We start from the raw sequence: 24,902 nt of genomic DNA on the forward strand, positions 1-24,902 counted from the left end.
AAGAACACAGACCTATAAACAACGCCTTGAAGGCATTTCAGCAGCTTAATCTACACGGGGTATTTTTTTTATTATTATTTTTTAAAATCAATCAGAAATCATTTGGTCCAGGAAGCAGTAAATGACAAGAATTTGGCTTAAAAGGGAGAAAAATCAAATAAATACTTGGAAAAAAGGAATGAAAATCACTGAACGTTTCCAAAGACTTGTTTGTTTGTGATAAAGACTGCAAGGCTCAGCTGTATACAAGCTGTCCCACCCATGCACAGTCTATTGACATTTCATTCCAGTGGCACCATGCAGACCGCCAAGCAAGGGGCTCTGTCAACATTTCTATCAGCAACAACTCTGTTCACAGGGGTTTATAAGGCAGAAAAGCTAATTTTCCCCAGCCTGGTCGATGCTCAGTACATAAGGTCTCTGACTAAGAGGAAATTATTTGTATTTTAAAACCACATCACACAAGCGGGTTTTATTACTGATGCAGGAAGAGGACGTGACACCCGAAATCTGTAGTTCTGTGGAAAAGCACCCCAAAAAAAGCGATTTAGCATATATGAAAGAAACAGGGGAATCATGGCTTAGATATTAAAGCCCCATAAGCACGTTAGCCAGGAGCCACCATGCTGTTAAAAGAAAGACAAAAAAATTGAGTCAGCTACAACAGCAAACTAGTCATGCCTTTATTTATATAAAAAAAGCACAGCATAAAATTATACCTCAAAGGAACTCTAAGGTCACGGCAGATCTTTGCAGACTGGTGTAAAGTGCCACATAATACACAGACAGCAGCTGAAGATGATGCAGAGCGCAATTAGCTGGGCTTCATATAATAAAGATGACACTTATGAGATTGCCTCCAGTGGGGTGTCCAGTCCTTGGCCATAGTCCCACAGAAAGTTTCAGAATTAAGACTGAATGCCTCGGGACACCTGGTAGTGCTCTCACATTTTAGAGGTTTCTATAAAACAGGCAAGCAAGAGCCAGACCTGGGCCACGTGCACCCACAATAAATCCCATCATCCCTCTGCAGGAGACCAATTTTTATTGTTTGTGCTCGCTGGAGAGCTGATCCAAGTCTCACTGGATCAGATAAGTTTGCATTTCAGGACAATGATATCATGCAAGGATCTCCCCATCTGAGGCCCAGCACACAAAGCTCATGGGATAGACAAGTGTGGCTTCCAGCACCATCACCAAGCTAATGCCCAAAGCTTCTCAGCATGAGTCCTTCATCCTTGACAGTGATGCAGCAGGCAGGTCCTGGTGCTTCATATGAGCTTCAACCCAGCAGCACAAAGCAGGAGTCTTCTACAGCTACATTCCCATATTCCCCGAGCACCCAAAAACTACTCAGCCTACAGGCTGTTATGGTCATCTCCTTGCCAGAAGGGTAGCAGCACAAGCTAGACCCACCAAAACCAGAGAAAATACTAACTAAAAGCGTAACAAAAATCTGAGCATCCTTTGGCTGTGGACTCAGAGGCAGGGGAAGTAGCTACATGATACAACCCTTGGATTTGTCACCAGAAGGGCTCGTTCACCACATCCCAAAGATCTCAGCCCTTGTTAGACCACATCTGAAAGAACTGTGCCCACCTGGGGCTCCCATGGGACAAGGACGGCATCAGCCAGATGTGTCAGGTGGAGACCACTAACATGATTGTGGGCTGGAGCACATGCCCTGGGGGAGCCAGGCTTGGGCAGCCTAGAGAAGGCTTCAGAGTGACCTGATAGCCACCTTCAATCCCTATGAGAAGGTCATCAAGAAGATGGAGCCAGGCTTTTCGCAGTGGTGCATGGTGGGAGGACGACTTAAAACAAGCGTAAACAAAACAAGAGCAGTTCTTGCTGGATATAGTGAAAAAATAGGTTGCTCAGATATTCTGCAGCCTCTGTCCTCGGAGGTTTTCAAGATAAAACCCTGAGAAACCCGGCCTGACCTAAAAGTCTGACCTGTTTTGAGCAGGGGGTTGGACTAGAGACCTCTTGGGATGTCCTTTCCAACCCAGATGATCTTATGTTCTCTGAAGATCATCTTAGTTGAAGTTTCATTGCAATAAATGGGACTGTAGCATCATGGAAGCTTGGTTTTGTTTTGTTCAAGGCTACAAGATGTCTGAAAATAGATTAGTTGAACGGTTAAAGGCTGCTTCGACCTTCTAGATTTGTGGACAGTTTCTGAAGCTCAGGGAATGGCTTCTTGCCATTAAAACCATGCCCTGTCCAATTCCGCCTGTAGGTGCTTCTCTGGGAATATCATAAAACGTATTTCTGTGCGTATGCATACATGCCCCCCACGCAAGTTCACATACAAAATTAGATCTGCAGTAGCTGCAAATATAAGCTATCAAAGCTGCAGCTGCAACAACAGCACAGCACTGTAAAGATACTTCAATAACATCTGATACATTAAATTTTTAAAAGTCAGATTTACAGGGCCAACGTCCCTATTTAAAAAATAAAGCATGCACAGGTGGCTAATAAAACTGGACTTTAACAGCCACACTTGCAAAAGAAAATTTATAAGAGTTAGCAAAGCTCATAGCCTTTTAATTGCATGTCAAATATTGGGCTCTCAAGAACTAAACCAGATTTCTTGCAGTCTGTGCCAAGTACTTCTAGATATTACATGTCTGGCATCGGTGCAATCCCATCAGATACTAAGGGGTTAACTCAACCTTCAAGGCCAGAGACCGCTTGGAGGCAATGCCACCAACTCTGAAGTAAAACAGAAAACATTTCTGCCAGCTTTGTTACAAATAAAACGTTATTAAAAACATTCACATTCATTGCTAAAAGAAACAGCACAAGAAGACATTTAGAAAGCATTTGAACTTGTAAATACATCAAATTAATATACAACAAATTTCTTTGATCCAGAGAACATGAATTCCCTTTCCCTACAAATCTGTTCATTAATATTTCATTGATCTACTTATGTCACTACACTTGCCAGCATTTTATAAGGAAAATACTTAACAAAAAGCATCTATAGCTTTCATTCTGCCAATGGACTTCTGGTAAATTCACAGGAGAGGCTGAGGGGGAACAGCAGCAACAGGACGCTCCACAGAGCTCCCACGCAGGACTCTCGGCTGAGGTTGTCACAGATTTACTAGTAGCAGTTAAATATGCCTCAATACCCTAGACAAGCAACATTTCAGAGACAGAGGTATGAAATAAAGTGGCAACACAGTTCATCTAGAGCATCATGGAGATAGGCTTTTGGATCAGAAGGCTCACGCACATCAGCAAGTTAATGCAAGGTCATCGGTTTTCCTGAACCAGCTGCCATGCAATAACCTGACCCCATGGCTAGTCCCTGACCCAGCAAATGGATCGTAGGTGACTTCTGCAAATCTGGTGAGCAGTAATCCAGAGACAATCCACAAAATTCCTGTGCGACCATACACAATTATGCCAAATCCAGGAAGGGCAGGAAGGAGTCATCACGCATGCTGCTCAGTGTGCAAAACAAGAAGAGTCCTCATGCCCAGTTGATCATAATCTAGGCTGGACCAAAACTCATTAGTTTTCTTGTTGTTATTTCTTTCTCTATGAAACATTTGCAACGCTGTAAGGTGGAAGGGGAGTGCTGAGGACAAGGTAACACTAATTAAGTTACCACTGGGTGCACAGAGAGTTGATCTGGCCACCTTCTCAGTTGTAGTCAACCACAAAATACCTGGAGACAGAACAGCCCTCGCTGCCAGAAGAGAAATACACCCGTGATGTTGGGCAGACCTCAGTAGCTTCACAGACAGGTCTCAGCCCTCTTCAGTCAAGGACACCACAGAATGAAGTTAACTTAAACACGGAGATGGAAAATCCACACAACTTTTTTTCCATGACATCACACTTACACCATCACCAAGTTCATCAAGTTTTCACTAGCGGAGACAACAAGACAGCAATGAATTTTGCAAGTTTTAAGGAAGTGTGGCCAGAAAGAAACAAAAGAGGCTAGAAGTAAGGAAAGCAGCAAAAAAGGATAGCAAAAAGCTAATCAGAATTATGTTGGAAAGAAGGAAAAACAGCACTGAGAACAGGAAGAAACCAGAAGACATGAACATTCACAGATGCGTCAGCCAACGGAAAAGATTGTATTGGCTGGCAGAGGGAAAGTTAACAGGAGGGACAAGAAGTTATTTGAAGAACAAATATGGTTCCACTTAATGCGCCACATCAGCTGGTGTTCACACACCCCCATCTTATATAACTCCAAAACAGTTCATCCAGTAAAAATTGTTTTTCACTATAGATGTCCCATCATTTAGGTAATCTGGGCCTTCCTAAAACTTCTTGGTAATGATCTCCTAAAGGAGAATGACACAGTTGCTTAAAGTCACAACAATTAAGATGTCCAAAGCTGCAATCACCAGAAATACCCAAGGACTACACACTGGAAACACTGACAATCCGCAGCAAACTCCAAACACTCGGCATTTGCTCTTACTGGAAGGCATTTCAGTCATTGACTGGAAACACTTGATACCTAACGCCAAAGGGGAATGGCTTCCAAAGAGCTTCAAAAAATCTATTGGAAGCAAAAAAAAAAAAAAAAAAAAAAAAACCACCAAAAAACCCACACCAACCAACCAAACCTGGGGCGGAAGATACTCCAAGAAGGAAGGTTCTGTTTATTTTTAATGGGCAAACAAAGGAGAAAGCTGGCAAAGGATGTATGTAAATCAGCATAAAATTGGAAAAGAAGCTGGAAAGCCAGGTGATCAGTTTTACCTGCACACAGAAGCACTGTAAGGTTAATGGGAGGCAATTCCCTTGGCCTCTCAGATTTAGGGAAACGTTTTAAGCAGTAACATCTACAGGAACATCTTTATATCCTACTTTTTGCATACAGCAGTGGATGCTGCCCCAAAACCTGCAGGCACTATTCTGCTCACTGCCCACCTTTATCACCCACTCGCTGCATTGCAGGTGCACGCACACAAGAAACATGTTCTGGCACACTCCATTTAGCAGCTTTTCCTCTTCATTTTTTTCCCCAGTACCTCTTGTTTCCCCCCCGCCTACAATAGCTTCTTAAACCCATCCCGAAATTTGCCTGAGGCACAGGAAGGCTCTTTGCCCTCCGCTACCATATCTGCTAAAGCACAGGCTGCACACTTGCAGCTTGCAGAGCTGGAGAGAAGTCATGCAGCCCACCAGGCTTACCTCAAAAATTTACCAGACTGCTCCCATCCATCCATACCCATTTTTGAATTTTTTTTTTTTTTTTTTTGCTAATTGTTGAGTTTTGCAAGACTCTTGAGACAGCAAGAGCTACCCAGGTTGTGCTGTGCATACAAAGAGTACGTATATAACAGCAGAAACGGGAACACATCGTGATCCACATCTTCTTCCCAATTCTGCAACTAATGCACAGGTGAGCTTGGTCCAACTGAACACCCCACAATTCAGCGTCATATTGAAAATAAAAATCAACCTTCTGTGCATCTCAGAGGAAGCTTCTGGAGCCAGCTATTAAAGCACTACGAAGATGCACAGATTAAGAAATAAAAAAATAAAATGTATCAGTGATACACCAAACCACATCCTCACTGAAGATATGGAATCAGAGAGCAACAGTGGTGGTGTCAGAGCTCCTTCCATCGCCTGCTGTCCATAATGATTGAGAGCCCAATGTCGCTGCGTCCCTGGGCATCCCGCTCGCTCCGACCAAGCCAGGGTTCGATGGTACCTGCCTTCATTTATTTCCTCACTTTTTTACATCTGCTTCTTGGAAACACAAAGTTGAAGGACATGACCGGGTGGGAGGGGGGATGGGGGGGAGGGAGTATTATTTCCATATGGGTTTGAAAATAAAAATGCTTTAAATGAAAATACCATATGAGCAGAGGGCTCACGCAGGACCTATAAGCACTTGTGCGTGCACACCATATAGGAAGAACGCCCCAGCAAGGCTTTCCCCCTTTCAGAGCCTGATTCTGCTGAGACAAGTACTCAAGCCCTATATTGTAGCAAGACATTTCTTTGCATGTCATTTGGCAGATGCAATTGCGGGGCCCTGCCAATTCACCCCGAAGCCCTCCGTTTTAATCAGTATCACATAAAGTTTAACACATGCTTTGAAATGTGCACCAGATTCAAAGCTTCGCCTCAAGGGGGTCCTGCTGAATAACACATACCATCCCAGCCACTGCTCCTCCAGCAATTATCTTTCAACTCTGGCTGAACCATTCGAACTGTCAACGCCAGCACGCTGCCAACCAGAGGAAAGGTTGTGGGGTCAGAACTGAAAACAAGACTCCTCAAGGCTGGAGCGCCAGGAGAACGGTATGGGGTGTTTGTTTATACGGCTGTCTGCTTATAAGGAGAACTCCCAGGGCGCTTGTTTTATGGCTTAGCAGAACTACAAACAGTGTAAAGAGGGGCTGAAAAAAAAGGTTAGCAATGAAAAGGAGCATCAGCATCCGCCAGGCCCCCCTGGAAGGTGGAGAGGGCTAAGGTTGTTGGCACCTCGTAACCGACAGCATCCTTCCAGCCCCGCCACAGCCAGGAGCTCCTTATCTCGAATCCCAGGCATCACTGGCTTCCCCCACTGCCCCGTGAGCCTCCCTGCATCAGTGCTTCTGCCCACCGAGTGACAGATGGCACACACCTTTCTCACCTGGTTGCCACAGACGAAGCACTAAGGTAGTAAGGATTAGGAAATCCATGAATTGTTAGCATTGATTAGGATTTCAACAGAACTGGAAGGAAGAGAAAGACAGACGGACACAGCGGTTTCGGCTCTCCATAGCAGTAGTTTCCAAACAGTTCCTATCGGGGTTGACGTGACTAAGCAAAATCCTGCCCTCAAGCAGTGATTATGGAAGAGATCCCTTTACAACTGTAGTCTACACGTGGACAACCTGCTCATTGCTCCCTTTCTGTAGCATCTTCCCTACAGCATCCATCAGTTGATCAGCAGGTCCCTGGCTTGGAGGTGGGGCCACAAATCCCCATGCCTGATGCCAGCGGTGGCGGCAGCAGCTGGCCTCAAACACAGGCTCTTGCCCAGCTGTTTCAGTGGGATGCTGTGATGCTCCCACTTGCTTATTCCCTTGCTGTCTAAAGCAAAGGGAGTCACTTCAGAGAAGCACTGAGTTGTGTTGATCTTCCCGATCCAAGCAAAGATGGCAGCACTGGAGCAGCTGAACCTTGGAGACAAAGCCATACATCTCCCTACAGCTTCTTGCAGAGACTGGGATGTTAAACAGCAGCCCTATAAGGCACAGAGGGAGGCAAGACGATGCTTTCTCCATATTAAAGTAATTGCTAAACCAAGGAATTTAATCGTCAGTCTTTCAAGCTAAGCTGCTGCTGCTGTGGGTTTCCTACTACAAATTCTCACTGATGGCAGAAGTTACAAGTGAGTGGGAAAAGTTCGAAGCCAGAATCCACAGCAAGCTCAGACAACTGTCAGATGCAACAGAGAGTGCTGGGAAACTCATTCTGCAACAGTTATAAAACATAAGCCTGTATTTAGAGAAACTGCAGCTGGGCCTCTTAAGGGTGAATTAATTCAGAGCTGCAATTTGTACTGTGTTTCTGGGATTAGAATAAAAATTAGGACCACTGGAAATCAAAGCGACCTGCAAAGCAAAGCAGCTACGTTTACCCTCCACACTGCTGCTCCCAACCCCAGCCAAGGGTCCAACACAGCATCAAGCAGGACCACGGGCAGCTGATGCAACAAGAAGCAGCCATTGCATTGCTGAAGCGAGCTACAGCTGAAAAAGCAGGTACCACTGAGCATCAACATCCTCCAGCTACTTCTGCAGCTTTTAGACGATTTTCTACCGTCCCTAGAAAGGAGCTCTCCTCCACAGCCTGCTAGCTCAGGCACGAGCTGAAAGCATAAGAGAGAAAGGAGAAACATGCAAAGCTGTGCTTCCAGAAAGAGACGTGCTCAGTTGCATATAACAGCCACTTTCCTCTGATGTTTCAGGCTTCAAAGTCCACAAAAAGGAACAATTTGTGGGGTTTCCCCCCCCCCCTCCTTTTTCTTTGTGCATGTTACACTCAACATATATCTAGCTGGATGCAAGAAAAAAAATCCAACAGCTGGGCAACTTACCAAAAACCAGGAGAAGGCACAAAAGCAGGCTGCTGTACCCATTTTAGCACCACGTGCTGCAGCTTTCATTATTATTTTAAGGTAACGGGAAGGCCCCATCCCTACCCCTACCTCAATAGAGCTACCCCCAGCCTGACATTCACACCCTCTGCACCATGCCCCCTTGCTTGGGCAAATGCTTGCTTCAGTACATGCCACCCACTTGTAAGACAATCGTAATTTTTCAAGAAAAAAAAAAATAGACCCAAAACTAACACCACATGGCAAAGACTCACTAAACACTGCCCTCAAAATCTTGATGCCAGCTTAATCTCCATTAAGTGAGATGGCTGATAAACCACAGTCCCCGAATTATACCGGGCCCGGAAGTCTTCCACCTTCCCAGTTACATAAAAAACCCTGGTACATTTGAAATCCATCATGCGATGCCCAGACCGAGTTCAGTTCCCATCTGAAGATCATCACAAGCTTTATTTTAAAAGCACTGCATGATTTATTTCTGCCTATCCTATTTGCACAGTAGGAAAAACCATGCAGAAATAAATAATTTCTGCTGGAAATAGCTATCTACTATGTGTTGCATCTTCCATTGCTGGAAGTTAGCATGCCTCTTCAAGGTACCAACAGCATCAAAATTAGCTCTTCCCCAGCTCTGCACTGTAATGACAACTTTTAGAGTGCCACCGCCATGTGCAAACTGCAGCCAGTGAATGGAGAAAGGACTTTTAATGATTTGCACAGGGGTTTCCCTTCACACATCAGCAGACAGCAAGGGCGAGCAGACTTTTTGCTGCAATTCTCATGCAACACTATGGCCTTTAAATTGTCGTTTTCCCCAGTGTGTGACAATGAAACCACCATTTTCCTTCCTAGCATCCAAGCATACTACAGGTGCTAGTTTCTCTATTTTGTTTAAAAAAATACTTGGGTTATCTAGAGAATGTATTTTCCTGGTCTAAAATACCTTCAAACTGGCAAGGGGAAAGAAAACCACATTCTCCCTCTCTTCTTTCCAGTCTAGCGGGACATGTGCTCGTGTCTTCAGCTTTCATTCCCTGCAGTGCAAGGAGACTATTTAACCACTACATTTTCCACTCTAAAATAAACTGTCAACAAAAAAAATAATTACAAGTGAGAGTGAAGGAATCAAGAATCCCCATTATTTATTTTTAGGGTGCCATTTCTTCTCTGGAGTTGGATCCCTGTCTTATGGGACCCAATCTCTGGAGACCAGGGCAACCACATGTAATACTTTCACACCTTCATCCTCTCCCCGTTCTCCAGCCTGCAGTTTGCAAACAGACCAGATTAAAGATCTCCCAGCCCATAAAAGGAAAATGGAAAAGCACATGGAAAGCAGTGCCACGCTCGAGGAAATTGCGGTGAAACATCCATCTGCTCTCTTAAAATGAAGGGCAGGATGGTTCTCAGCTCTGCCCACAGAGGTGGGCACAAAAGGAAGACAGCCTCCCTGCCCCCTTCTCACCGCTGCACTACGTTCTCAGTTATCCAAACCTGGGTTTGGGATGATCCACCACAAATTACAAATACTGCCATCCTGCAGAGCTAAAGCACCCTATTAGTTATATAGAATCATAGAATGGTTTGGGTTGGAAAGGACCTTAAAGATCTTCGATTTCCAACCCCCCTGCCATGGGCAGGGACACCCCCCACTAGACCAGGTTGCTCAAAGCCCCATCCAACCTGGCCTTGAACACTTCCAGGGATGAGGCATCCACTGCTTCTCTGGGCAACCTGTTTCGGTGCCTCACCACCCTCAGTGTAAATAATTTCTTCCTAATATCTAATCTAAATCTCCCCTCTTTCAGTTTCAAACTGTTACTCCTCATCCTATCGCTACACTCCCTGGTAAAGAATCCCTCCCCATCCTTCCTGTAGGCCTCCTGGAAGGCCTCCTACTGGAAGGCTGCTATAAGGACTCCCCAGAGCCTTCTCTTCTCCAGGTTGAAAAACCCCAAATCTCCCAGTCTGTCTCCACAGGAGAGGTGCTCCAACTCTCTGATGATCTTTGTATCCCTCCACTGGACCCATTCATTCCAACAGGTCCATGTCCTTCCTGTGCTGAGGACTCAAAATTAGACACATATTTCAGCTTTTTCTGCTGCGGAGGATATTCTTCTCTTACCCATGAGAGATTTTGATTTCTCACAAAAATCAAGCCTTTGAAACACTTAAACAGTGCCAGTATCAGACTGTTTGGTTGCAGTGATGAACCATGTTCAGATTGCAGCGGGCAGAGACTCCTAAAGTCAAACAAATGCAATGGTGTGTCTGAGACATCCCCTTCCTGTCCACCCACAGGAACCTGTCCAACTCTAGAAAGAGACAGGGAAGAGAAACAAAGCTGAGCTGTCCTGGAGTAACTTAAGTGCATTTTTACCCACAAATGAAAGCTGTTCTAAATTTGCTATATATGCGAATTAGAAGAATATGTCAAAAGGCTTAAACGACCTGAGCCTGTCAGCAGAACTTGGTGGGGTTTTTTTGTTGTTGTTTTTTTTTTTAAAAAAAAAAGAAAAAAGAGGGAGAGAGAGAGAGAAAGGAAGTCTTGGGTTGCTGAAGGATTTCACTCAGTGATTTCTGCATACACCCGTTTGCAATTTGTACAGGAGTGTCACGCAAAGGGCACGCTGCACAGCACAGCTTTCGAGTCCTCTCCCTGAAAACTAAACCATTGTACCTCTACCTAAAAAAATACAGCCCTACTAATACTAACCCATTTTCATCTCATTAGCAACCCAGAGACCAAAACTCCCTGGTGCCCTGACATTGTTTCATATGATCCATTCTCTTCCCCGTCACTTGTGAATCGGTCACAGCCCATCAGCTGAAAAGCAATGGCTGGTATTTCAAAAGCTCCCTAGAAATTACGTGGCAATGACATTTCCCTAAAGGAGTGTTTTGTGCAACTGGCAGCTTGCTGAAAGAGGCATTATCCTTCTTGCAGATAATAAAAACAAAACCTCGCTCACCTGGATAAAGAGCCAAAATCCAAACTAAATGGGCAGTGGCTCTTTCAAAGAACTGGTGCTGGAATTGAAAGGGCTGCAGCACTCGGCAAGCGTTGAAAATCTGGTCCCAGCATGACAGGCTGTTACCCCGAACAAAGTGCCAGTACCATTTTCACAGCAGCATTAACAATTTGCCACATCCACAAACTGTTTTGCATCTTCAGGTGAAGGTATGTGAAGACTCTTACATGACTGTGTTACACCAGAAGTACCCAGGATCACAAAACCTCCTTGGCTTCTCTTCAACATACGTGCAAACAGCCACAGGGCAAGAGTATTCACCAGCTGGACAAAGTACAGAGAGATCAAACCACCCCATGTGTAGCAGAAGAATCTGTTACCAAAACCACTCAAGGAATTTTTAAAAAGAAAAATAAGGAAAAATCGGTTAATTTAAAAGGTTTATTAGCAGCTACATTACAATAAGCCTGAGACATTCAAATGAAAACTGAAGAATTTATCATCCCAGGCAGCAGCATCCTGATGGGAGCAATTCCCAGCACTTTTTAAGCAAGCCCTATTTCCATCACCTCTCCCGACACGTCCATCCTGTCCAGACCCCCGTGCTTCTCCACATCCTTTCCCACACATGGTACGCCAAAGCAGGCACACAACACGGTTTATTAGTCTGAGGTCTATCCACGCTGTCTCACCTCCAAAGCTGGCATGTCTGCGGGAGACCGGTGCACCAGGCAGCGCCTTCCTTTAAACAACTTAACGGTCTACATAATTAAAACCAGTAGAAGCAAGATCAGTGAAAATTACAGTGCTGAACGCCTGCAGTCCAGGGTGAATAAAAGAAGTTTAACAGCACCTCTTTTCCCAGCTACAGTACAATAAGCATAACAGCAACTACTAATGGCTCAAAAGAAGGAGTAAGGAGTGCTTATGCCTCAACTTGGCACTGCACTTTCCCTAGGCTTTTTAAAGCCTTGTGAATCATACCATCTATCATGACGGTTGGAAGATAAAGGATTTATTTCAAGAAACATCTCTGGATTTCAAGTGTTTAAAAAGGTCTAAAAGGCAACCACACAAAAAGCTGGTCCAGCATATGGTTGCCCCGTAGTTAAACTTTTGATTTTATGATGCAGCCATGTCCACAGAACATGCTGGATATGCTACTGGGGATACCGCAGTCCCTATGGCCATTAGTCATACATATGCTGAAATAAAAAAGGCCCATGATTTAGCAGTTTCATTTTTGAGGTCATAAAAAGAATTCAGAGGAATACCCATTTATTAATAAAGTTCCTATGGAGTATAAATTTTAAACGCAGACTTAAAGGCACAGAATTCCTCTTAAATAAACAGAGAAACCTCCCCCAGAAAGCCAGGAAACGTTAGAATAAAAAGTTCCTTTATGATAATAAGCACATTTGCACTCAAATTATGTGATGTGGGAAGAAGGAGAGTTTAAGCACAAGGAAGTACAAAGACCTCAAACAACGTGCACTGGGGAACAGAAACATGCTTACATCTGCACATACCCCTATCACCACCTTCCCAGCGTGGCCCATATGCGCTGTTGGCCTCCAGTCCACCCCTACAGACGTCCTTGGCAATGCCTTCATCTGCTTTTCCCATCAAACGGCTGCCCCATCTACCCTGACCCAAGACGTTAAACCTGAACTTGTCCGGCTGCCACGGCCTCCCTGTTCCCACGCCCGCCAGGAAGCCAAAGGATCACATTTAACCTCAAGCTCCTGGCTTGACAATTTGCTTCAGGAGCCACTTCAAAAAATGTTTCCAGTTCTCAAAATCATTCACATCATCATCATCATCTTTCCCTGGTTTTCATCCCTGCTGCAAGCAGCAGAGCATCCTACAGCTGTGAGAGACCTCGCTGGGTACCGCTTCGGTTCCCACAGGTGAGCTCCAGCCTGAACGTCTCCCAGAAAAGCAGGGGACGAAAGACGGTGATAGACCCATGCACAAAGCCACTATACTGGTTCTGGCTAAATGGCATTAGGAAATATCACATCACTTTTTCAAAACCCATCACAATTGCCGCTGAGTCAAGAAAAGAACGGCTGGATTGAGTTAACAAATGCAGACACGTCACGACAATTTGTCTCAAAAAGCTTCCAAATTAAACAGCAAATGTCAAATGATTAGTCCAGTCACCATCAAGATTGTGTTCAACATACTGTTAACAAAACAGCTTTCAGTGCCAAGTCTTAATGAAAAAGTAGCAAGTTAAAGAGTATTAAAGCCTGCCATTTTAATCCAGTGCAAAAAAATATTTTTACCAGTTTTCTCAAGTAAGTTTTCAAAGAGGTTAAGCAAAGGATGCTTAGGATAAGTAACCAACAGGAGTCGCTACTAGTTATCCATTTCTGTCTTGGTAGGGGGGTGAAGAGGACAAGTATAAACACATTATAAGCTTCTGACAATAAACATTTTTAACAGGGCACTTGAAGGCATCTCAGAGCTCTAGCAGGTCTAACAGCAACACCTCTCTTCAATAACGAGAGAACATTAATCATTTTTCCACTGTGCCATAGCATCCCACCTTGCCACCGCTTCACCCAGCCTTGTTTTGTGAGCCTCTTCCCCAAGACCTGCAGGCTGAGACCATAGCTGGCCATCAGACTTCTAATCTAAACAGTCCCAGAAGATGCATTTCCTTTCATAATACTTTAATATAACAAGTAGACAAGCAGCAGTACCAAAGATTAAGAAGGTCTCGTTAACGAATTTTACTAGAAAATAAGTTTCTGCTTTACAAACCTGCCCAGAAGCGGAAAACACCATCCCCTTTATCCCAGCTCTGTTGTGCAAATAGTCACCGCATACCCGGCCACCAGACTGACCTTTCAAAAGGCTCTCCTGCCTGCATCCAAGACTATAAAGTTTCCTTGCTTTTAATAAGCAACGTTATTTTTACTTTTTGTGCTTGTTAAAGAAAAACTTTGGAATAAGAGACACCGCTTAAACCAGCAGGAAGTTCAGATATAAGGGTGCTTTTGGAAGTCCCGGGGCATGTTGTTAAAATACAGCCCCCACGGAGCAAGCGGATGCAGGGATCTTCCAGACACTACCCCTAAGCCCAGACTTGGCACTGGCAGATCCAGCCCACGTGCCAGGGGAGACAAAGTCTTTCACAGGGCTCCTGTGACCTTTGGAGAGTATTGACTGCTGCCAGAGCACTGACACCCAGCAGAAGGATATTCCCTGCACGGCGCATCCAGAGAAAGGCAGTAAAATCTAATTTACTCCAAAATACACATACAAAGCAAAAACAATTTCCGTATGAGGTGCAGAAGATTACATGAAGTTAAAAAATGTCAGGGATGAGGATAATTAAGAACACCACACAAAGTGCATTTTTAAACATTTTTCCGGGCCATCAAAAGGCCACTGAGCAGTATCTGGAGACTGAGAAAATGTCCTCCTCTCCCCTGCCGTGCAGGGAACCGCTCACTCATGTGGCTTGGGGTGGTGTGCATGTGTTTGCATTTAAAATGAAGCACAGGGAGGGGACAGGATTTCCCAATAATGCTGAAATCGTCGCATGCCACGTCTCTACTTACCACCATCATTTCAAATAAACTGCCTGACGAAACACCCTTGTGTTTTCACAGCTCGGCTAAAGCCACCTGCAACAGGAGAGCCCCCCTGCAGCAGCCTCAGAGGGAGATGGTCCCTCCTGGGGGGCCACCCACAGCAGGAGACCTCCCCACTGTAGGGCACATGAACTGGCCTCATCTTGCATTTCTGGATGGGCATCACCAGTAAAGCAACATTGCACAGTTGAGGTGTGTTTGCCATGATGTGCAACCTTTGCAGGCCGAGCTCTCTGCTGCTTTCCATACCACCCATTCCCCCCTCTTCGCCCACCTCGATTCTGCAACCTCCCTAACACATCCCCACATTTCTCACGTGCTTCTGGGGCACACGCCATCAGCCTGAAGCTGCGCTGTATCCCCCTGCCGTCCTCCACAGGCAGGAATCACAGACCCTCTAACTCTCCATTGCCTACGTAATCCCAACACTACGAAAATCTTTTTGGAGAAATCTTGAAAGAGGTCAACAGGATAAACTTCACAGAGAGGGTCAGAGGTACGAAGCAAGCACTGCTGGGCAGGATAGTTGCTGTTGCAAAACACCATCCTGAGATCCAAAAACCAAGGGAAGTGCTTAAAACCGCGCTTGCAGTGAGCCAAGGAAACAGACTCCACATGCCAACAAGCGGAGTGCACCCAGCTTTTTCCATGGCCATGCAGAGAAGCAGGCAGAGCAGCTTGCACAGGAGCCAGCTTTTTTTTAAAAAAATAAAAGCTTTCAATTCAGTCTTTAAAAAAATTACACTGTAGCATTTTTATTACAATACCAATGTAATCAAAATTACTTTAAAATCAAAAAAAAAAAAGCCACCAACAGACACTCAGGACTCATCACCAACACATAGCTACTTTTCTGTATTCCTAGTAAAAATGCACATTGAGATTTGGTTACAGTTGTAAGAACAAACCAACCAGTAGCACAGAGCAAACTACGCAAAGAAACTTGCATCCCCAAACCAATCATCATAAATCCAGGCAACTCAAGGTCAGAATTAAATTTAAATCCACACATACCTAAAATATTGAAGCACACAGCTGGGTGCTCAACAGCCTTAGCATGGCCCGGTAATCATGCAGCACAGCATCCCAGCAGTCACAGGGAACGCTTATTAGCGGCTGTCATCTCCAGTCCAAGTAATTGGGGGAAAAGAAAATAAATCTCCTCCTCCACTTCTCATCCACAACATTTTTTTTCTTTCCAAGGCCAGCTGCATTTTGATCCTGTGCTACTGAACATTTTTATAACAGAGGAAAAGCATATCAGTATAGTGGCAGCTGTACATATCCATGTATTATTTAGGCATCTTTGTCCAAACTATTTGCAGGCACAAGAGGCCACATGAAACAGGAAAGGGGCTGCACAAGATGCTAAACTCTGACCGCTGTACATGAGTCATTCTCTGCCAGCTCTGACCTGCAGGGATTGCATGTGAAGCAAGGGAAGTCATCCAAACTCTAGATCTGAATCACCAATTTCAGACACATTTGTTTTTCTATGGAGCTGCTGTTAATCCAGGCTCTGAAGTGCTTCATCTTCTCCAGCTGATGGTCAGAAGTGCATTCCTACCAAAACCAGCTCAACATTTTAGTTGTGCACATCGTTGTCTTTTTTGCCTCATTTTTGCCTTATTTTTTAAGTGTATGTATATGCTCACATCACCAAGATGGTATTTCCTGCCACTGCAGGAAAATAAACTTACACAAACCTCACATTATACTGCTCAGAAATGACACAGACACCAGTATCTGTTGGTAAGAAGAGCAGACATCACCTTAAAAAAAGCATAGCCAAAATACCAACCCATTCAAACACATACTAGATCACCACCTATTAAACAGCAGCTTTGATAGTGCATCCAAGTGATGCTAAAAAAAAAAAAAAATGCTGGTTTGCCTCCATCTATGTGTAAGACATGCTGAACATTTTGGCCGTCCTGACAAACTTGATCCGATAATGGCTTTTGGATGGGTTATTCTTGGCCCCCGGCGTAGCAGCATTCACTGCGCTTACCCTGGACGTTTTACACACAGCAGCATCCTAAGTGACCTCCTCCACAGGCTGTGCATATTTCAGACATTAAGCTAGATAACAAAACCACACACCGGATATCAGCAAGTGTTAATAAGATGTAATTCATTCCTGGCAAGCCCAGAACTCAGATCTTTAAAAAAAAACACCAACAAAAACAAAACACACACGCAGGTTCACAAGGCCAAAGTCCAAAAGGAGTTCAAATGCACAGAGCTACTTTCATCTGCTCGAGCGCCGTGTAATTAAGAACAATATTTGGAACGCAGCAAATTCCCCCAGAACCATAGGTAATAAAATTCAGATTTAAAAAAAAAAAAACAACACAAGGAAAGGAGGCAATGAGAGCTCATCACTTGTACAGTAAAACTATAAGGTGTCTCCGCGTTCTGCGAGATCCCTCCAGTTCCCGTGTCTGGCTGACCCCAGGAACGTCTCACTTGACTTCACCACACCAGGGGCTTCCTCTCCAAGACAGGGGCCGGCAAGCTCCCCGCATCCTTGACTGCCAGCCAGAAACGCAGCAATGGCTCTGAGCGCTCCAAGACAGATCCTTCTGATTATCACAAAATGAAATTTTCAGCTCTTGTCATCATCAGCCTCAGATTTGTAATGTTACAAAAACATGATTTCCTTTCCCCATTGTATCAAGCCCTCTTCCATTCCCGCTGGTGAAATCAAACAATTTTAAAAGAATTTATATGATGCTAATTTAAACCGAATGTATTTAGCTGCCAATCGCAGTTCCCCAACTCTCCCAGGCCTCCTGCCAGCTCCGCTCCACTCCAGAGCGGCTATCAATCACAGCCAACAGACCAAGGAAAAAAGACCCAGCAATGCAAGAAGTGATACTGGTAATTCTGGCAGTGGAAACCCTGCCCTTCACTTTTGGCAAAACAATGTGAGGTGACCCCACACAATGGAAGGCTCCGAAAGCTTCAGCCCCTCATCACTTCTCATTGGTGAAGCAGCCCATGATACTTTTTGCAGAAATAAACCTAACACATTGCTCGAATGACAGCATCACTTCCAACTATGCTTTTGCAACTGGATGTGGTGAGTTGATCTTCCTTCCCGAGCCTCTGTGCAGGAGCAATACACCTTTACTGCTAGCAACCCACCGACTCCAACCTTCTGTTCCCACAAAGGGTGAAGGAAATCCCTTCTGGAGTCTGCTCCTTGCTCTCATAAAACAGCAGAAGACTGGGATTTGTGGGGGACTAAGATGTATACTTCACTGTATCATCTGTAGGCAAACTAAAAACATCTAAATATTACCCTCTTGGTGCATCTTGTTTTGACACTCCCTTGGCAACAGCCCAATCAGCATCTACGTGGAAGGAAAAAGCTTCCATTTTTTTCTGTTGGATACACTGAAACGCTGAAGTTCTGATGCACCCGTAAGAGATGCCAGCAGCATCAACAGGCAAAAGAAAAATTTACAACCACCCAGACCTCAATTTAGAAATCCTTAAGGTCCAAAATGGCTGGAACTGAGTAGAAGGCGGTGAATAATGAAGAACTTCTGCAAGTGTGTAAGGTAGAAAAATACTGAAAGGAGAAAGAACAGAGTGCTTGGCTCAGGTCAAAGAAGGGACTGTAGCACTGGCTTAGAGGCTATCTGGAGCTGAAGAACAAACAGTGAATTTAAGAGAACCTCACAACATTAACGGTTGAAATAAACACTGAGGGAACAAAAGGTGAAGAGTAGAGAAAAAGTCTAACAAAGAAAAAGTTGTGGGAAGAAAGAAAACACTCGTTAGAGGTTTCGTTCAGATGCGTGGCTGCTTGCTAGCTCACAGCAGGAGCTTGGATAATCCAGTATTGCAAAACTAAACCCCAAACTCCACCAAGGTGGATGAGAACAGGGTGAGTAAATATAGTTCTTTCCCCCAGGTCTTCTCCCAGCTTCTCACTCTTGTCAGATCAAGTACTGCTTGAGCCCAAAACAGCCTGTTCAGTTAGCAACCTACAGGGAGCCCGGTAAAAGTACTTGGCCAGTTTACCCTTGAAGAACAGGAAAATTGTGCATGAGGACCTCCACAGGTCTATCACGCACAGGATGAAGTTTCCCCACTGCCTTATTTTAAGCATGGCCCCTGCTGGTTTAATTCACTGGGCCCCAATTCTTGTATTTGGGTAGGGCAGGAGCAGCCAGTCCCTACCAACCCCCCAGTGACTCTCCTGATTATGCAGGGGGCAAATATTGCAAAGAGGCAGAAGGGTCAGAAGTGGTGAGCAAAACACCTCGAGAGTGCCCATAGCAGAAAAACAGATGCCAGTATGGGCTAGCGCAGAGTTTTTAACTTTGCTGTAAAAAGCAAAATTTCTTTAGAGCAAGAGATGGAGAATTAACAGAGCTCCAGGCAGGGCACAACCTTTCCCCAGGAGCAGAAGGTTCAGGAGGGAAGGACATGAGAATAGGAAGAAGTTCATCATGGATTTGAAAGGTACTGAAAACGCAAAACTACAAAGATATCTCTAGTCAAAAGATAGCAAAGGAAACTATTTGAAATGATGGGGAATTTCAAAATTGGTCTGCCTAAGCAGCCACAGAAACACAGGTGAACGTGCACATCTCTCCACCCATCCAAGCAATCGGCCATGGTGCCAAGAGGTTTAAATACAGCATCATGACAACAAAACTGGAAAATACAAGAAGAGGATGTAACATCTACATCCTCTTATGTCTCTATAATTGGTAAATATCCTTAATAGGATATAAAGAAGTTATTTATTTACTTAAAGCAGCATATTCGCTGCATTAATTGGGCACCAAAAGACAAATGAAACTCCTATTCCTTTCCAGCCATAGAGCCACAGGAACCAAGGAAGAATTTAAAAAGTTTGGCTGCCATAATAAACAGAGTATTTTTTTGTAAACAATTACTGTTTTAGAAATCACTCTATCAGGTAAATTCAGCGTAACAACACCTGTAGCCTTCCCAGACATCACCACCATGCACATTTGGCTCCATGACAGGATGTCTGAGTCACAGCGTCTTTCTGCAGATTCAGAAAGACTAGTTTGATTCAATGCAACAACTAACAAAAAAGTCTGCTAAACCCTCAGGTGCAGAATGACATTTCTCCATAGCTCTATTACACAAAGTAAGGCTTGGTTTGTTTTCCAAAAATACTAGAAAGAAGTTGAAAACACAGTAAGGCGATGGATATACTGTAAATTAAATCAATTGATAGAAATCCTCAAGCTAGACCATTTTACAAAAAGGATAGCGTTTATATGACAGAAAATTGAACTTGCCTGTATCTCTAACCATAAACATAACAGCATAGTTTTATCATGTGAAAAATTATAGCAAGAGCCCTTCCCATAAATCAACACGTCCAATCCATCAATCACTATCAGAGGAAGTAGTTTACTGCTCATGAAAGATAGTATTTCATTACTAGTGGATTTGAATTTCATCAAAGTAGCAACATTCTTTTTAAGGGCCACTGTGAGCAACACTCCCTGGCTATGATAGGAAAAACTGTATTGAAATTCAAATCTAGAATATTAAAGAAGAGTGGGAAAAGGCCATTCCATTTTAACACACACATGGGGATGTTCAGTTAATCAGGTTCATCTTTTACAGACATCAGCTGCTAGGCAAATGCAAGCAAGCCACAATGGACATTTACCCAGTATTTGCAAATCATTTCAAGATGCAAAAGAAATTAAGTTGCCGTCAGCGTGAACTTCTATTGCTTTACCCCAAACCTGGAAAATCAATACTGATGTCTCTAGGCCTTCCAGTTGCCGCCAGGCACAGCGGCACAAATGCCCCTTTCCTGCTAAGCAGAAAACATGAGTCACACACCCCGACTGCACCTCCCAGGCTCTGGGCTACCAAGAGCCTACAGCAAAATAAAGGCAGGAGAGGATGACAACAAAAATGGTCCATCACCTTTCAACAGTATTAAAAAAAAAAAAAACACAGACGATAAACTCTAGTAGCAATCACAGAATGAAGAATCATTGCTTCACCTAGTAACAAAATTACTTCAATACTTAAAACTTAAGTTTACTGCCTCGGGATTGGAAAAATAAAACTTTGTTTAACACGACTGTGAATCACCCGTCTCTTCCCAAAAAGCCTCCCACATGTGTACACAAAGTCCTACCTGTTTCATTGCCGTCTCTCCAATCTTGTCAGAGTGCTTACGGATACTCTCTAGGAAATCCTTGAGGTCTGACATGGAAACTTCTTTGATCTCTTCACGCAGCTTTGGAATATTATCTACCATGATCTTGCAGAAGCGGTAGTGGCTCACTTGGGGCAGGTATGTGTGCTCAAGGTGCTCAAGGGTCTTCAGCGCAGGGTAGTGCCTGGGGAAAGCAAGCATGGCAGATGCAGAAAGAAGAACAGCTATTTCCACCCCATTTCCTCTCTAAAATGTGCATTAACTGCAAATAATTCAATGTATCTAAGAATCTCAACTCTTCAAAGGAACATAGACCTTAGCATCCAGGTCACCATAACTGCATCATTTTCCTTTTGAAACAGAGAGGCAGAGGAACTTGAAGAGTAGCAGCTCCTTACTCAAGAACTTCTATGTGCAGACAAGGACCAGCTGGGTGATAAGTGACCAGCATCAGCTGAGACCAGGAGCAGCTCTCACCCACAGTGAAGCTATTTGGGGCACCATAACACAGAGTGAAGAAAAAGTTGGCAACCACGCAGAGTATTGTTAGGTTATGTGAGAAAAAGCTTGGCCCCACGCACACAGAGGAGCACAGAAGCACGATGGGTCATGGGAGAACACCAGAAAGACCCTGCACTGGTCTTCCCAGGAGAGCCATCAGACCTGTGGAAGGGGTGACACGCATCAAGGCGAGCGGGTCTCTGGAGCACCTCACATACCAAGGCACCTCTGACAGGTATGGGGCACATTATGGGATACAGCATTTGGGGATTTGCATCTCTAACTCTTTTCCTGGGTGCAGGACTCCCTGTTCTGGGTGCGTGTGTGTGTGCACATCACCTTCATCCTGACCAGCTGGAGAGGGGATAGTACGATGCTGTTGGTGTTTGTGTGTGCGGAGTGTTTCTGCCTATTGATACACACAGACGGCCCTGTGCGTATACAGGCGTGCATGCTGCACGCGTGCATGCTGGGGAGCACACACTTAGCCTTGCTCCTGCTTGGACCCAGGGCATGGGGCTACAGCAGACTCCTCTCCTTCAGGCTTCTTGATTCAGCAATCCCAAACAGTGAGGTGCCATAAAACAGGAGCATGAAGACAGGAATACACCATAGACCAATAAACTAGTGCCTAACACATGTTAATACCTAGTATTTGCTACTAGCACAGATAGTTATTATTCTGCTGTAAGGATCTTGGACATAAGAGCTCTCCAACTTCTTTCCTATGTATTCAGACCCCACCTTCCTCCCAGCTGTTCAAAAACTGCTAAGCATCATTAAAAACACTTTCCACTCAGAGTACTTTTTATTTAGATAGCGGTGAAAATAATCTGGATACAAACCCCAGATTAGAGGTTCAACAGATGTATTTTCTATAAAGCCCCTGCCTCTCCAGCAATTACTGTTGTGCAACTGGGATATATGACCTTAGCAATGTTAAAAATAAATTTATAAGGTATATTCTTTTTAGAGTGGGGAAATAAGTTAAGATCAGGCCTTTGGTTGTAAGAACCCCAATGTTTCTTCCCCTGTGCACAATGCATGCCTTTATATTTTGGTCATGCCCAATGGCCTTAGGAAAGGTACCGTAAATATTATCCTACCTTTCTGCATAAAAGCAACCTTCATAGCCTGACAAAAGATGCTAAACGGGAAACTATTCTAAGCAAATCATTTTTCTCAAACACCTTCCCTCTTTTCCCTTTGGGAAGTGGGAGACTGTAGGATTTGCCTGTTCACTGGAATTCAGAGGCCCTCCTGAATGGCAGTGTAAAATGCGAGACTATTGTCCTCCTGGTGTGACCACAGATCTGGTGAAAGGTTAAAAAAATAACAATATCAGGCAACCACCTAGGAAGCATTAGCAGGGTCTATAAAAACATATTTGAGACTAACACCAGGTCAGTCACCTCCAGGGTGAATTAAGGCAACTTCAGCTGACTATACCCATGGTTAATCCTACCCACAAGCACCTGCCACTTACACCTTGAATTTTGGGGGCAGAAAAAGTGTTTAGTCATAAGAAACGCATTAGCAGCACTGAAGAGAGACCTGTCACTCACATCCCCAATTCAGAATAATTCTTGCCTGAAATCCAGGCAGGTCGACAGTGGAGTTATTTTAACCAGAAGTGGCCTGTCCTGTTCCCAACACCAGAAGTCAAAAGGATTAACCATATAACCCAGCCGGTGTTTACACTACAGTGAGGTATGAAAAACTATTTGCAATAAAATGCAAGCCTCTCTGGAGAGAAACTTAAGAGGGCACAGAAAGCCAGAAATTAAACCAGAGGAATAAACACACATTGGGGGGTTTGTTATATTTCAGGGCATTGTTTGTTGAACTAGAAGCAGTGAAAAGGTGGCTGGGGGGGATAGCGTGCAGTCATCAATGGGTCCCCAGTTGCCTGTCAAATACACATGGGGGCAGAGGAAAGCTTAACGCTGTTCTTGCATGAGATGTGCAGAGGTGAGCAATTCTTGTGGCTGAAGTACTGCTGCCTCAATGCAGATTGCATCCCTTATGTTAATGCCTGTTATCAGCCACCCAGAAGGGCTGTGTCCTTGCCCAGCTCTGTACCCCCAGGACCACTGAACCAGTAAAATGGGAGCACCTGCCAAGAGGGGGAAGTAGCACTTCAATAAAGCAGAGTCAGAGATGGCTGCTTTTTTTTTTTTGCCTTTTTTTTTTTTTTCCTTCTTTAGAAATACACATGCCCTGCTTAGGTGGGTACAGCTCTACAGAGGCTACAAGCAGTATGAAGCGTTCTCATTTCTTACTGCTTGGAGACTGTATGGTATGACAAGTGACCCAGGGGTAAAAAAAGACTCATCCATCCAGAGTCCTGCAGAAAGCAGGGGGCACCTTCTCATCACTTTCCAACAAGTAGCCACATATGTCCCAGCTGTTGGAAAAAAAGCTCTTTCTGTCCTTTCCTTAAATTCTAGACAACAGCAGACAAAACGTTTCTCTCCATCTCTTCTCTCTGCTGGTTGCACTCACTCCTCTGGGTTCCGACCATGCCTCAGTCGCCATCTGCAGCTCCAGTTAATGGCCACAATTTCTGCATTTGATAAATGCCTGCATTCGGTTTATAAACATCACACAGCAAACAGCACATAACTCCTTTGCCTACCTTGGGGGAGTTGCGTTTATTCACCCTGAATGCAAAACCTGTAACTCTAAGACTGTGTACCCAAAACCCAAGACTCCTGCTAGTAACAAACCCCCTTGATGGCTATCATGAAATGATACATAAGTGAGACCGGGTGCGGACATAAAAATATTAAATATCTTGTGTTGCGTTTGGTGAATGAAGCCATCAAATCCAGACAAAGAAAGAAGGAACAAAAAAAAAGAACACCCTTAAGTGTTCAGATTTTCCTTAAATGTGGCTTTCAACTTCTGTTTGTTTCAAAATGAACCAATCCACGGGGCGGGGGGGACGGAAAAGAAGATGCAATTCTTAGAAGCAGACCCTGGAAACACTATCCAGAGCAAGGGAATCAAGCGGCATGTGGATTCCCTTCAAAAGTTCACAGCATTGATCAGCTCCAGCTCCCTGCCCCACATCTGTCAACGGATAAGCCCCTTGCTGTTCCTATAAACAGACTAAAAACAGTTGGACAAACTATACACTGCCCTATTCTGTACTGAGCCATCCTGAGAAAGAGGGAGCAAGCTTTGTGAACAGCTAAATAAACTCTTTATAACTCCTCCGGCCAGCCCAACTTTCAGGAGTAACATTTATCTATTTACCCAAGGCTCTTGTGTCCAAGGACCACAGAGATGAGCAGAGGCAGGAGAGTAAGTGTAAAAATACGCCCATCCAATTAGTTATCGCCTTGTTCAAAACATCTGGTTTCTTCTGTATTGTTTCTATGATGGATGGCAGGCACAAAACAGGCATCGGATCTGATTGGGCTCCCTGCATGGCATTCAGCTGGAGACTGCCATGTTTTCAGCTGACCTCCTTCCTGCAGCTGCTCTTTGCCCAATTTGCCACCCCCAAGGCTACAATGTGCCTCCAAAGT

General features: G+C 44.4%; 1 protein-coding gene across 8 annotated transcripts in view; it reads right to left on the reverse strand.

Moving 5' to 3' along the window:
* EXOC6B (exocyst complex component 6B) overlaps positions 1-24,902 on the reverse strand; it is a 313,712-nt gene that overhangs the window by 224,220 nt on the left and 64,590 nt on the right. For all 8 annotated transcript variants that reach the window (XM_074587160.1, XM_074587157.1, XM_074587165.1 and 5 more), the window contains exon 6: positions 20,845-21,049. In XM_074587160.1, coding sequence (XP_074443261.1) covers positions 20,845-21,049 — 205 coding nt within the window. The remainder of the gene's footprint in view (positions 1-20,844; positions 21,050-24,902) is intronic.

Source organism: Larus michahellis, chromosome 5 (genome assembly GCF_964199755.1).
Source record: "Larus michahellis chromosome 5, bLarMic1.1, whole genome shotgun sequence".
Taxonomy (NCBI): Eukaryota; Metazoa; Chordata; class Aves; order Charadriiformes; family Laridae; genus Larus; species Larus michahellis.